The sequence below is a fragment of the Prinia subflava genome, chromosome 16, assembly GCF_021018805.1.
Source record: "Prinia subflava isolate CZ2003 ecotype Zambia chromosome 16, Cam_Psub_1.2, whole genome shotgun sequence".
In the NCBI taxonomy this organism is placed as follows: Eukaryota; Metazoa; Chordata; class Aves; order Passeriformes; family Cisticolidae; genus Prinia; species Prinia subflava.
Window position 1 is genome coordinate 13,861,272 of NC_086262.1, and position 13,860 is coordinate 13,875,131.

Sequence of the window (13,860 nt, forward strand, 5' to 3'; positions counted from 1 at the left end):
TCGTGCCCATAACATTTATTAGTCCCATGCAATAGCACACACAGTACCTTGCTACTAAGGATTCTTTCTAGGCAGTTTTCCATTTCTTCAAGTATTCATTTCTCAATTTATCTACTTTATCTTTATTCTAGCAACAAACAAACTTCTCCTCAGAACTGGAATAGACCCCAAACATACCTGTGGAAGCTGGCTGGCTGGCTCCATCAAACAACAGGTCCACCAGGTCGTTAGAGGACTTGCTGCCAGAGGGGACAGCAGCCTGGAGAAGAAATTACACCAGATCTCAACTCATGGTGTCATTATTCAAATGACATTAAGAAGTTTTCTGGAGTTTTGAAGGATTTTGTTTGCTTTGAAGAGATAACAGATTTGTCTTTAAAGCAAACAATCATGTGGCTAAATGTGAAATCAATAATGAGAAGCTAAAGGCTCATAGTTTTTATAACTGAAGAATTTGGTATGTTTTCAGTAAGTGTGCAGCTTCACAGAACATTTAACACTTCATGCCAGAATTCTCTTTGCTCCTGAAGAGGGTAAAACATGCTAATGACTATATTTAGAAAATTCTACACCTTAAAGAAATCACAACTAATTACAATTATACCGTTCCATAGACTGTTGTAAGCCCAACTAAACATTTTTGATAAAACAGCTCCCTTGAAGGCAGCATCACAAAACCTACCCTAAATTAGAATTTTTCTTAGAGGATAGAAGAAAACAGTTTCCAAAATGATGTGCTGTTGTGCTGTCTCACCTTTGTTGTAGGCTGTGCAGGATGAGCAGCAGAATTCTGTTCTGGACTTGCTTTATCTCCTGTGTAATGAGCTGCTGCTCCCAAGTCAATGGTTTTTGAAGGATTTGCTGAGCGTTTCTGTCTGATGGTGGTAATTTCTGTAGCTTGTGCAATATGAATGTGTTTTGTTGTCACAGTCTCCTCTTCATCCTTAAATTCAGCTTTGGGAGATTTGCCTCTTCTTGATTTTTCCTCATCACTGTCACTAGAAAAACAAAAGTGATAGCACAGCATTCGTGATGGATTTCTCAGTTCCTTGAGTGGACATTTGGCTTAAGCTATGAGTTTTGGTTATTGCACTGTCTTGTAGCACCAGTTCATGATAAAAATGCTGCTTTTTTCTACATCTGAGAGAGGAACTGTTTCACCCTTACATAACACATCACAGCACACAGCATTGCACCTGTTGTACTGTGGGGAAAAGCAGGTTATTTTGTTAAACGTGAACTGCAAGTCCACGACAGAGGATAATAGGAAATCAGTGTTTAAACCCAGTACATTGAATTACCCTCTGACAGGAACTCCCCCATACATTATGTAACCCTTCAGCAACAGAAAGTTAAGTTGGCAGGTGTGCTCAGTACTTACACCAAAGACAGAAAGCAATGAGCCACATTCTATACTGTCTTTTGGTTTGAACAACTCTTGGATTTCAGCTCATTTCCTTTTCCAGGGAAACAGGCTTTCATATTCTTTACGATGTTTGTGGGAAAAGAATGCTTACAGAATCATGCAATGCAATGTTACCATTATCAGAGCATGTAGAGTTGTTCTCAAAATGTACAAGAATAAAAATATCACCCTTCTAGGCAAAAACGTTTTAGATGTTGCTCTACACTATTTGAATCATTTGTTACATTTTCTACTTTTGTATTTTTATTGTCTTTCACAAAGAAAGTAATTGGCCCCCACCACCAGTCATGTTGCCTGTTACCATCAGGATTTGTACATAACAGTGAGAATTGCTGTGGAGAAAGCTTAAATACATTGGAACATATTTTGAAATTGTAATTCCCTTAGCAACAGAGTAGAAAGTGGAAGGGTTTTATATTTTAATAATGCATTAGAATACTAAAACTGAAAAATTTAAGAAAGGCTGTCCCTTTGTCAGAGGGAATGTGACAGTAACTGCAATATACTCTGGGGGGGAGCCTTTGTTCTCTGCTAACAATGGTGGCTTTTTGGGAACACGTTGCATGTGCCATTTCCTCTGTGCGTGTTACCTGCTCACCACTGGGGATGGCTCAGCTCAGTAACATCACAACACAAATGCTCACTCCTTTTTGCAATTCTTTTACTGTTAAAAAGATAAATTTCACAGCTGCTGACCAACCAGCAGCTCCTGGCCTTGGCTTGGGCCAGCCTTTCACAGGTAAGGGACCTCAAACGGCATAATTAAACTTTATTTTTTCACAGCACTTCAACCCTGCTGTGTGAGCACAGCCCTGCTGCCCCACCTGTGCACAAACCCCAGAGGGAAGCACAGCCACACTCCCATCTGTGACACCAGGATTTGAACAGGAGCTCCAGAGCAGAGGGAACTGCACATTATTGTGCTGTACACAGGGCATCCATCCCAAAAGCCCTGCAGGAGGGTGGAGGATGCTGCTGGAAGCATCCAACACCAGGACAACACAACTAAGGCTCAGTCCCTCCGTGTATTGTATTTAATACCTGCAATGCATTTCTTGTCCACACTACACAGTCCAAGAATGTTCTGTGGGCTGGGGAAACAGTGACAAGCAAAGTCTGATTGATACAGAACTGCCAAAGCTCAGTCTCACTAATGCAAGAATGGAAAGAGTCAGTCTTTGGTGATATACAGCAAAATAAATGACTAAAGGCTCTGAGGAAAGAAATCAAACATATATGCCAGAAAGGAGAAAAAATATTACAAGACTCAAATTTCTATGACAACCTGTACTGCTTCCAAATTCTCTCAGGAGAGCCACTTTTTATTTTTCTTTAATGGTCACATTAACAAAAAAATATTAGAGATTAATGTTTGCTCAAAGTGTGTTTACTGTGCTCAGTAAAATTGCACTGCTTTATCTGAGAATTGCACAGAGAACTTAAAAATAAAATTATAGCAATGTACCAAATAATTTAAAAACTTCTGCAAAGAAAGTATATAATTACAGCTTTGAGAAATCAAAGTATGGACACATGTTCTTTGCCTTAAGTTTTTTGTACTGAGGGTTTTTTTTTAACAACCTATAAGAAAACAAAAACAGTTTACTGAGTCTTTAAGTATATCTAAATTACACCCCAAAAAGTCATTCTTTAGCTACAAGTTGCCTTTAAATACGGCTGTTGCCTCCTTGCTCTCTGGTAAAGTTTTTATTTCCTTGAAGCAGTTTTTTCCATCTATGCAAACCACTGGCTTTTGCAAGTAAAGTCAGAAATCCACAAGTCTGGCCAAGTTCTTCTCGTGTGTAAAGACCATGGCTTCCAAATTTTATTGGCCACAGGTAAGATGTGTAAGACACATTTATTCTTTGTGCTTCAAGGCTTTTATTTGCCTTACAGTACTCAAGCAATAATGGTTTATAAAGTTATTAAGACAGAAACAATAGAACATAACAGCACGTTTGCCAGCTGAGTGAGTATCACCATTTAGTCACTTTTTCAAGTGAAATGGCAATTTAATTGTTATTATATGGCAGCAGGCTACAAATAAGCCAGTACATTTTGGCACTTTTTTCTACAAAAGATTGCTGAAGTGTGAAAAGACAAATGCAGAGATTTCATGAGGCATTTACAAAAGAATGTTATTTTAAGCCCAAGTTATATGATAATTAAAATTTCATGCCACCTTCAGTTTTAATATTTAAACATAGTATTTTGCTAATAGAGCATGCACTAAGGCATGTATTTACAGTATCTTTAAGGATAAATACAGACACTCCATATCCTTCAGTTCAATCTTCTTAGATCCTCTGATGGCTTCTGTAGAGCCAAACCTCTTCATTCAAACCCTTGGATAAAATCCCTTCCATGGTATTTGCTTCCCATGCCAAGAGAAGAGAAAAAGAAATTCCAGGCTGGGATTTGAAGCAATCTTAGAGAAGCTGAAGTGCTGCAGCCCAGACTCCTTCTTACAGCAGAACAACCTACAAGCACCAAACTGCCTTTGCTTATGTATGTCCCCAAAATTCCTCTTTTTATTCCAAGTCCCAAGTTTATCACTTTTATAAAATTTGAGACAAATACCCCACCTGACCTAGACCAAAAAAATAGGAGAAAAATCAAACAGAAGAGACAAGGGTTGCAAGAGCAAAGCAAAAATGAAAAATATAATATTAGCCAGGGAAAAAGCAGTGTAACTTGGGGTAGAGATGTACAGTGGAGAGTCACCAAAAGAGGCTGCTTTTGCTAAAAAAAGCAATTTAGACTACAGAAAGGACTGTCTACACCACTGAAAAATACAAGATTTTATCCAGCACAAGTAAGAGACAGCATCCATTCAGAAATAAAACAAAGGAAGTAAGATTTAAACAAAAAACAGAGCCTACTGTACATCCTCTATGTGAAACGTGGCTGGTGAGGTCTGCAGACATCATGGGAGAAGTTGCTTTTGAAAGATAAGTACAGAAATGCACAGAAATGTACCATTGTTACATGTGAAATTGTTTACTTTTCTTCTGATCCCTTCTCTTTGTAGTCCATTGATATTAAGTTCTAAGAGGGAACCCTGATGTGTGCAAAGAATACCAGTTTTATGATTTATTAATGCCTCAGCAAGAGGACTACATAGGCTTTCCCCCAGAAATGCTGCCATTGTTATTATTTTTTGTTTCTGTGCAAAATTGCTTTAGTTTTGCATCACACAGATGTGTGCATGTGTATTCTTATGTTCATATACATGTGTGAGTATCTAAAGATACTCTTGTAAAAAATATTAATCAAATCTCAGTGTAAATTTGAATTTTCAGTTGTTTCCCAAAAGGGAATCATTTAAATGTACTTGAGCACTTTCTCCACAGCAATTTCAGATCCTGTTAAGTACAAACTTGATCTCCAGATAATTAAATTCAATGCACCTGTTGAAGTGTGACAGATGTAAAGTTCTTTTCATAGCCAAAGCTGGGTAGATTTTCTCCCTTACTGAAGAAATTTAATGACCAGATGTAAAATACAAGAATTTTCTTGAAAAGCGCCAACAGAAATTGCCTTTTTTTTTAAAGAAATCACCTGCAGGCTGTTCTTCCTGAGATCAGCTCAGGGAAGCAGCCCTGTATCAAAGCAATTTCAATTTTCTTCCTTGGCACTCCAGCATTCAAAGTGTGTGTAGCATTAAGTGGCAGCCTTCAGCACACTGGCATATGAACACTGAATTGCTGAGACAAGGAAAAGCTTGGGCTATTTCAGCCAAATCCCCTGCTTTGCCAGCAGCTGGGGCAGTAAGGGAAGGCAGCCAAGAGCAGTTAACTACTGCCAGAGCCACACTGCTCCCCAAGGCCAAGGGGGACCTGCAGAAGCGCAGGAGGCAGGCACTGAACGCAAATCTGCTTCGCCTACAGACAAAAAGAATGGCAGAGGATTGTAACTCATATCCAGCAATGTCAAACTGCTTCTGAAGAGCAACCTCACAGCTAAATTCAGCTTGAAACAACTCCAGTACCTGCACCTTTCTGGGGAGTCTTCTCTGTCTTTCCTTCGGAACTTGCTGATGGTGTCATCGATCGTGCTGCCGATCTTGTCACTGAGCTCCCCCAGCTTATCACTGAAAGGAAAAGCTGACTTCTTATCCCACTCCTCGTCCCATTTGGACTTGGGCTCAGGATCGTATCTTTCACCTGGTAAGACAGAGACAAGAACTGTTAAAGGTACCAAATAAAATGCCTGTGGTCTTTGTGGAATCCCTTTCAAGCCCCCCTGCCCTACACACACACAAACTGTACAAGTTCACAGAGCACACTGAGAGCTCCCTCAGCGCTGAACCAACTCTGTCACAGCAAGGCACAGCATGGGACACCCATCATTAAGTGGCAGGAATGGAGACTCAAAGACTTTTGTTTATGACAGTGACACAAGCTCAGTGCAAGGCACATCAGGACGCTGCTGGGCTCTGCTGGAGAAGCACCAGAGGCACAAGAAGCAGCTGGGCAGGAAGAGCCCATGGCATTTCTGGAACAACCCCTTAGTGCAGGATATTCCATGCTGGCTGTGTGATCACAGATAAATCACTGGGCTTTTTATACTCTGACATTAATACACAAAAACATAGTACCAAAATACTGAAATACTTAATTTCCACACTATGCAATTAAAAAAAGTTTAAAAAAATTTCCAGAAGAGATGAAAAAAGAAAAGGCAGTAAAGCAACTCATCTTTTCAGGGGCCACCGAATACCCTGAACATCTCTCCTGAGCACTATTATCAAGAAATCAAACCCTTTATTTTCTAATTTAGTATTCCAGACCTCAATACTGGTACTTTAGATTACAAACAGCTGCCAGTTTTACTTGAAATAAGCACATTTGTTGTACAATCCCATCAAGGAAGTCTAAAACACTAAAGTCTTGTTTATTTATACACACACAGCCAACCTCAGTTTAATTCAAATGAAAAAAACATTTTAACAAAGACATGAGTATCAGAAGCACTGCACATTTTAAATTGTATTGTGATCTTGTATCAGATCTTTGGCTCAAAATATAGGTGCATAAAGCAAACCAAACCAGCTCAGTTTCCAGACAACATCTGTAGGCAAACATTTTATATTCAGGGCTATCATACACAGGAAACAAGCCATTTTTGTACATTTTTTTAAAATATGAAACAACAGCGATTTTTTTTTTACTTAGGCTGAGTAAAATTGAGTAACAGAAAGGAAGGACAGTGAAATAATCCCTACTTCAAGTTACATACAAATGATATTGCAGCTCATGTGATGCTCAAGGTGTACTCAATTAAGCCATTTTAATAAAAAGAAAATGATGATTGCAGCAGTAAAAGGTACAAAATTTGAATTATACCCGTCTGATAACTTAGTATCTTATAAGGTGTATTTTTAATAAAGACATAGGTGGAAGTCTCCAGTGGTATTTGTTTAGATCCATAAAACTTTTCCAGTAGAGAACCTGCTACAAATCCATGAGATACTCAGTGAGATCTTTATCATTGGAAAAGGAGACACTGCTCAGAAATGTACTGCTGTTAAATTTTGCAGGAGAATAAAACGGCCTTATTTCAGTTTATGTCAGGCTCTCAAGCATTTTAATGCAGATTCCTTTAGAGGGGTTTTCCTGTGCAATAGAAATTTTAAAATTAAAACAGACACTAAGTAAGAGCTCAGTATTTTCAGGACAAAATAAACTAACAAAAAATCTTAATACAATCATTTCATATTTAAATAACTAGAATCTTTCTGATTAGAAATCTCACTGGGAAAAGAGTTTGTTTTGTGCTGCTAGAAAGACTTTTTTTTTTGTACTCAACAAATGAAGGAATAATTCAAAACTCTTTATCACAAAAACTAAATACAAGACAAAGAAACTAGTCCTTTAAATTAAAAAACCTGAATGATACCCAAAGAGCACATGGAGAAATGATTCTACCCAGCCTACAGGGATAGATCACGACTCTGCACAGAGAAGTCAAAGATAAACTCAGTGAAAGAACAGAGGGACAGGTACTCAAAGTACAAATCCAGTGACTCATAAGTATTTCCTAAAATGAGAATCACCACAATTCCAAGCAGGTAGCAAAAGCCTAAAGGAATGTAATAAAACAAGAAATATCCTGCCTTGGAAATTTTTAACTGCTCTGCATATTTGGAAAAGGAAGAATGAAGAAACAACCTGTCAAAACCAGGAGGGATCAAATCTAAGTGGAAGGCTCACAGATAAGAAGAGTAAAAAACCCAGAAAGCGTCAGACACAAACAGGTGAAGTCTGAACCCTGCACAGCTACTGCTGAGCTCTTAGAGCAAACCCTCCTCTCAAAGAAATCACCAATTCCAGCAAACCAGAGCCTTGTGCCACTGGCACTTTGGTACTCATCCCTTACTAAAGTCAGCCAAGGATTTACTGAGGCCAAAGAAAACAGACTGGCAGCTGGATCATGGATGGCGTGCTGGGATACATCAGAGGGAAGCCCCAGTGCAAGCTCAGATCTCTGCTACACACTATGGCAGGGGCTGGGAGCAAGGAGAAACGCACTCGGTCCTGCATTTAAAGATCTGACAGATGCCAGGAAACACGCACAAACCCACAGATGTATTCCAAGGCTCCAGACAGCATTCTTTGGGAAAACAGAAGTGGATTGGCAATCCTTGGCCAAGGCAGCGCAGTACTCACTGTATCTGAACCCTCCGACACTGTCCGAGGACACCCCAATGTATTTGTCTTTGTTCTTCTTTGCCTTCTTCCTCTCTTCCCGAAGCCGATCGTCGTCCTGAGCGAACTCCACCATTTCTTTCACCTTCTGGCGGATGTTTATCCCCTGGTCCTTGCCATTCTCATCTGGGCAAGCAATGCAGGACAGAGATGGTGGATGGAAGATGGGAGGGAAAAAGGAAAATAATAAGAGGCAGCAATATTGAACACCAAATTGATAAAAAAACTTGAATCATAAACAGTGGTCAAAGATTTTGTGACTACTGCATGAGGTCCATGCATCTGTTTAAAAGGGACCAATTAACACAAAATTTAGATAAATGAGTTTGCACTGAATGGTGTACTTAAACATAGAAGAGATTAACAAAGACCGAGACAGAACTCTTATTCTCCACTTGAATAATTTTAACCCCTCAAAAATCACCCCTTTTCCTCAGTCATTTTTGCATAGCACAGTTTTTGCAAGTTTCATTGCAAGAACTCAGCCTCATGGCAGAACTGATTTTTTGAAAAACTGCTTTCAGTTGGGAAGTACTATAAGCTAAACGTGCTCCTTTCCAGCCTTTTTCACATTCAAAACACACACTGGCCTTGCTGCCTTTGCACTGTAAATATTATTTGGTGGGAGGAAAAAACCCCAGCTTCAAACAGATGTGTGTGTTTTGGAGCTCTAACCTTTTCTTCCCATATGATTAAAGCTATTCCTTTATGGACACCACAGGGGACCAGTCTCTAGTGCATATTTTAATATAAACCCCAACACTCATGTTGTGTTGGTTCTGTTGTTATTAGCCAGTCTTTTCTGCAAGTTCTTGTCTTCACTAATTAATACTCTAGGGCCCCACGTCTTGGATTCTGCACTCTTCACACAACTGGCAACAGTCACATTTTAATTAGACTGGGGAAGCTTCTAAGCTGGTTCAGGTGACTGACAACTCCAACTACTGTTTTAATTTGCTTATAAGATTTTTCTATTGCTCACCTACAAAGTGGTAATTTTCCAGGGATCGCAAATCATAAATGTGTTCTCTGGCACTTGTAACAACACGCTCTGATCCATTCCTTATGAGGTAAGCTAGGAGCAGCAAAGACTATAAAAATACAAAGCACCTTATGATTGCATGAACAAAAACTCTACCTTTTTTTTTTTTTTTTAAAAAAAACCCAAACCTACCCCCCTCCCCAAATTAGTAAGTAACTTTTCCTTTTAAAATAAATGCTTATTATATGGGTCCCATGGAAAAAAAAAAATTTCACGTGAATCTTTTGCTCTTTAGACTATCAAAACTGGATTTTTAAAACTTTTTAAATCACAGTTACCTTTGTCAGCTACTGCTTGTTTTAAGATAAATCAGTAGCAATTAAGAGAAAAAGTTAACCTGTGAAATGAAGCATTTTCTTTTGCCTCTTTTGTCACAATTTTCCAATGGCTTTCACTGAAAGATAACTTGTACAGGAATTTAAGAAGCCTTCTGCAGGATTCCATGGATATACAGAACTGCATTTCAGGATGATTTTAGACAAGTGACAAAACAAATGAAGTTTAAACAATACTTTAATTTCAGTTCTTTATGTCGTGGATTTGTACCTAGAAATAAATAATGCACTTTCTCTGAAGTAATGCCTTTATCAGCTGAAACTATAATTTTATTTCAACCAATCTAAACCTGATAAGTAATTCCAAGAAGTCTTTATAACATTAAGTAGCTATGTGTGATTGCATTAAATATTAATTTCTATTGTACTTCAGGGAAAACAATTACTACGACTACAAAACATCAAGCACCTGTGAAAAGCACAAACCAAGCTTTAGAATTAATTGTGTCTTGCTACAACCCTGCCATCAAGAAAAACAAAGTATAACCTAGTCTAATACATCAATTCTAAAAAAGGAGGTTATATTTGCATAATTCAATGAACATTGAACACCACTTTAAGTGCAGCAAAACACAATCTCAAGCAAAAAGTTTCTGTACCAAAGAGAAGGAAAATGCAAATGACTCTGATCTTTTCCAAAACACAATTAGGACATAAAACTGTCATGTAAGATCTGAAAGGAAACTTGGCCCACTCAAAGGTAAACTATAATTTTAAAGCATTACATATTGGCAGAAAATTAAGATTAGTCTGCATTTTATTTCAGGTATTCCTGAATTCCTTCAAAAATGTTTTCCTGATACCACAGTAACTTAAAATCTCCTTCTCACGGAGCTCTGCAGCAACTCCTTTGGGTAGATTCAAACTGTGGGTGCTACTCTAATACCTGAATAGCAGCAAAACGGAATTGCTCTGTTGTGTTCATTAAGTAACAACTTAAATTGCTTCTAAAACCAGAAATTCAGTGGGGTTTTTTTCATATACAGCATTTAAACACCTTTGACTTCACCAACAGAATTACAAAATTACAAAAAATTCTTTTTAGGGAAGAAATTCTCTGTTGCTAGAGGAGAAAGTGCAGTAGGATTATCTAAACAAGAACTCCACCAGGACACTGCAGGAGCACCAAGCCTTGATCCTTACACACCTTATAAACTCTCCTCCAGTTCTTTTTGTTGTCTTTCAGCATCCGAGTCCACAGCATGTTCATGAGCTCTGGAAACTGCTCGTACATGAACGTGGCCCTAAAGGAGGGAACAAAAGCAGCACAGAAATGTTGTTTTCCCGGGTTTGCCACAAGAGCCTGTTCAGACTCAGGGCTGGCAGTAGATGGCAGGAGTGATCTAAGCCCAGGCACATCGGATGACATTCAACAGAAAAAGCTGCCCCTGTTTTAACTCCTGCTTCAGTCATTTATATCCCAGGACTACAAAAGAAAAGGGTAATTCTAAAAATCTGAGGCAGTAAAAGAACTTCCACTAATTTGTAATGAAAATAATGCTGAATATGAACATCCTCATAACCACTGCAACCGATCAAACATGAGAATTCCAAACTGATTTTAACACAAAAAAAAGGCTCAAGGAAGAATTCAACTTGTTTTGCTGTTTTTGGAAAAGTTACAAGAAAACATTTTGAAAATAAATACTCCAAGAAAGTCAGCTACATTGAAAGAATAATAAGGATACATAAATGAAAAAATCATGAATTTAATAAATACCTGGGTTTCATTTTTGGTCTGACAGTTTTCAACAGAGTCTATGATTATGCATTAAAAAACTTAAGACTTTATTTACAGCAACTTTTTGGTATTATCAGTCTGAATACCACAGAGTTGATCTGGCATCAAATTTCACATTCTTATATAAAATATACCTTTCTTTTCTTCATCACTGAGTCAAATTATCACTTACTTGGCAATCTCTCCCATGAGTTGCCCTGAAGGTCCCCATGGATCATCATTGGTTGCTTCTCGAACCTTAGACTCTATTTCTGAATAATTCATAACCACATTGGTGCTGCAAAGGAAAAAAATTCACACACATGAAGATTAGCATCAAAACTGAGAAACACATGAAAACTTAATAATGACACTAGAGCGGATCTCACTTAATGAGATACCTCTACAGAATGGGAAAGAAAACAGCTTTAGTGCACAAGTTACCCTGAGGACACTATACACCACATTTAAGTTATCTTTAAGAAGGTTTTACTATTCTATTAGTCTTCAAGAATACAGATGAGAAACTGGGGATTACATTACAGCTGGATTCAGTCCAGTAAAAATGGCTTTGGGTCAAATTAAAATGCAAACTAAACCACCAGAGTCAAAGCTGATGGCTTCTGCAGCTAGGTATGGTTTGCTTACAGGTTTGTGAAGGTAGTGTTATTTCCAAGAGGCTTTATAACTCAATCAGAGGCAATTTTTTATTTGGAATATTACAAGAGAAAATCAAGAACATCAGTATCAAACAGGTGTTAGTGAAAAATTAACAAAAAATCACATGGAAGACTAAAGGGAGATGAGATCCACTAGAAAATCTGTTTCCTAGCTTGAATATAATTAAGAGAAAACAGCAAAAGAAGCTGCAGAGCACTCAGTTACAATTACAGCAACACAAATACTGCAAGGAGCTTGGGCTGTCTCTTTGAGAGGTCACAGAAAAACTATACTTGGAATTTTTTTTCTGTCATGTTAATATTAAAATAGTAAGTATGTGTTTTCTTTTAAAATTAATCTTTAAATCATGTAACTTATGAGCCCAGCAACCTCCTCTGTGCTCCTAAAAGCATCCAGATGTGTTTGATAACACAATCATTTCCCTCATCTTTTAAGGTAAGCAAGCAGCCCTAAAACCTCACTCACAGTGAGAACATTTGAAAAGTGCTCTGTGCTTCTGGAGCACCAGGGCTCCCACCAACAATGGAATCAGCAGTGAAAGGAGACCCAGCGGTCTCTGTTTCCCTTCATACCTGGAATGTACTGAAACAACACATTTACACCTAGCATGTCACAAGTTCCAAAGTTTACTTAAAAGTGCATCATAACTGATTCAGAAGCTAAGAAAAACCCCTGTGAGTACTTTCAACACAAACCAAGCCACAGCAATAAATTAATGAAACTGCAGGAATGATGTAAAGATTTATAATGCAATGTGGAGAAAGCATACGCTCCTTAAGAACCTCTTCTGAACCTGAATGACCTAAAAAGAGAAAAAAAAATCAAGATGCTCTGTAGTCATCCAACAGTTATCCCTCTGTCCATGTAGGAGTTTGCACAAAGCAGCATTCAAGCAACTGCTGTTCAATTTTATTTGGCATAAGGATAGCAAAGATCTTGGAACTGGAAGTTATAAACAGCAGAAACAAGAATGAAATCCCCTTAAGTCTGAAAGGGGACACAGAAGGTAATTGTTAAAACAGAATAAAATTTCTGGACTTAATCTTGGATTCTCAGCATGAGAATTCCTGCTGTCAGATCCTGATGTATGATTTTATTCAACTTTGTGTCTAAAGAGAGCATAAGCTACATGACTGAATAAATAATCACCAAGCTCACAGAATCTATCTATATTACAACAAGCATGTAAGAACACAGCAGCAGTTTGGAACAACAGCAATTAAGGTTTTACAAATTCATTTATGCTGAATGCACCTCAAGCTTCTGTTTCTGGTATTTTCTTTACTGTACATACAAATGTAAACCTATCCCATCTTTATTTCCTACATGAGTGGAAAAAACACAGCCCCAAAGCTCCAGGATTTGCAGCTTCCAGCACACTGGTTCCCTTGTCCAAAGCAAGGAAAGGCAGGGAACTGAATGGAAAGGTTCTGCTTGTTTTTATAACCCCTCCTTCTGCATTTGTTTGAGAGACTTGATGGAGGGGAAAGCATAAAATGAAGTATTTCCTTAATATCTTAGAGCAAAGAATTTAAGAATGGAAAATGCCTGAAGAGATGCAAACTTAGTGTACAAAAATAAATGGCAGCATTGGCTATGCAAGGGCTCAGGGCACGTGGCTAAAGCAGCAGTGGGGCTGGAAGGGGGAAACGGAAGGAAAACAAGGGAAATTAAGTAATGCCAAGAGAAAAAAGGTGCAGTTAAGCCTCTCTAAGTACAGAAACATGCTCGACTTCTAAAACCCTCCTGCAGAAAAGTTATTGTTCTCAGTAACTAGGAGAAAGCTCTTTTATAAATGCCAAGCTGCTGAGATCTAATGGAATGAACCATTCCAAACCAAAGCATCTTAGAGCCACATTTAATTCAGCAACAAATGTAAACTTCAAGGAGAGAAAAAAACCCCTCACTGTTGTATAGTTTGGCATCATTCCAGGTCACTTAAAAAT

The 13,860-nt window shown here is 38.2% G+C and overlaps 1 protein-coding gene across 2 annotated transcripts in view; it reads right to left on the minus strand.

Annotated features, from left to right (window-relative positions):
* Positions 1-13,860, minus strand: part of CLINT1 (clathrin interactor 1) — a 45,269-nt gene that overhangs the window by 9,297 nt on the left and 22,112 nt on the right. The window contains exons 2-8 of one of the 2 annotated variants that reach the window (XM_063413416.1): positions 11,427-11,531; positions 10,661-10,757; positions 9,119-9,227; positions 8,098-8,262; positions 5,424-5,592; positions 755-998; positions 178-259 (exon numbers count right to left, since the gene is read on the minus strand). In XM_063413416.1, the coding sequence (XP_063269486.1) occupies positions 178-259; positions 755-998; positions 5,424-5,592; positions 8,098-8,262; positions 9,119-9,227; positions 10,661-10,757; positions 11,427-11,531 (971 nt within the window). Of the gene's footprint in view, positions 1-177; positions 260-754; positions 999-5,417; positions 5,593-8,097; positions 8,263-9,118; positions 9,228-10,660; positions 10,758-11,426; positions 11,532-13,860 lie in introns of both variants that reach the window. The other variant, XM_063413414.1, reaches the window with a different exon arrangement.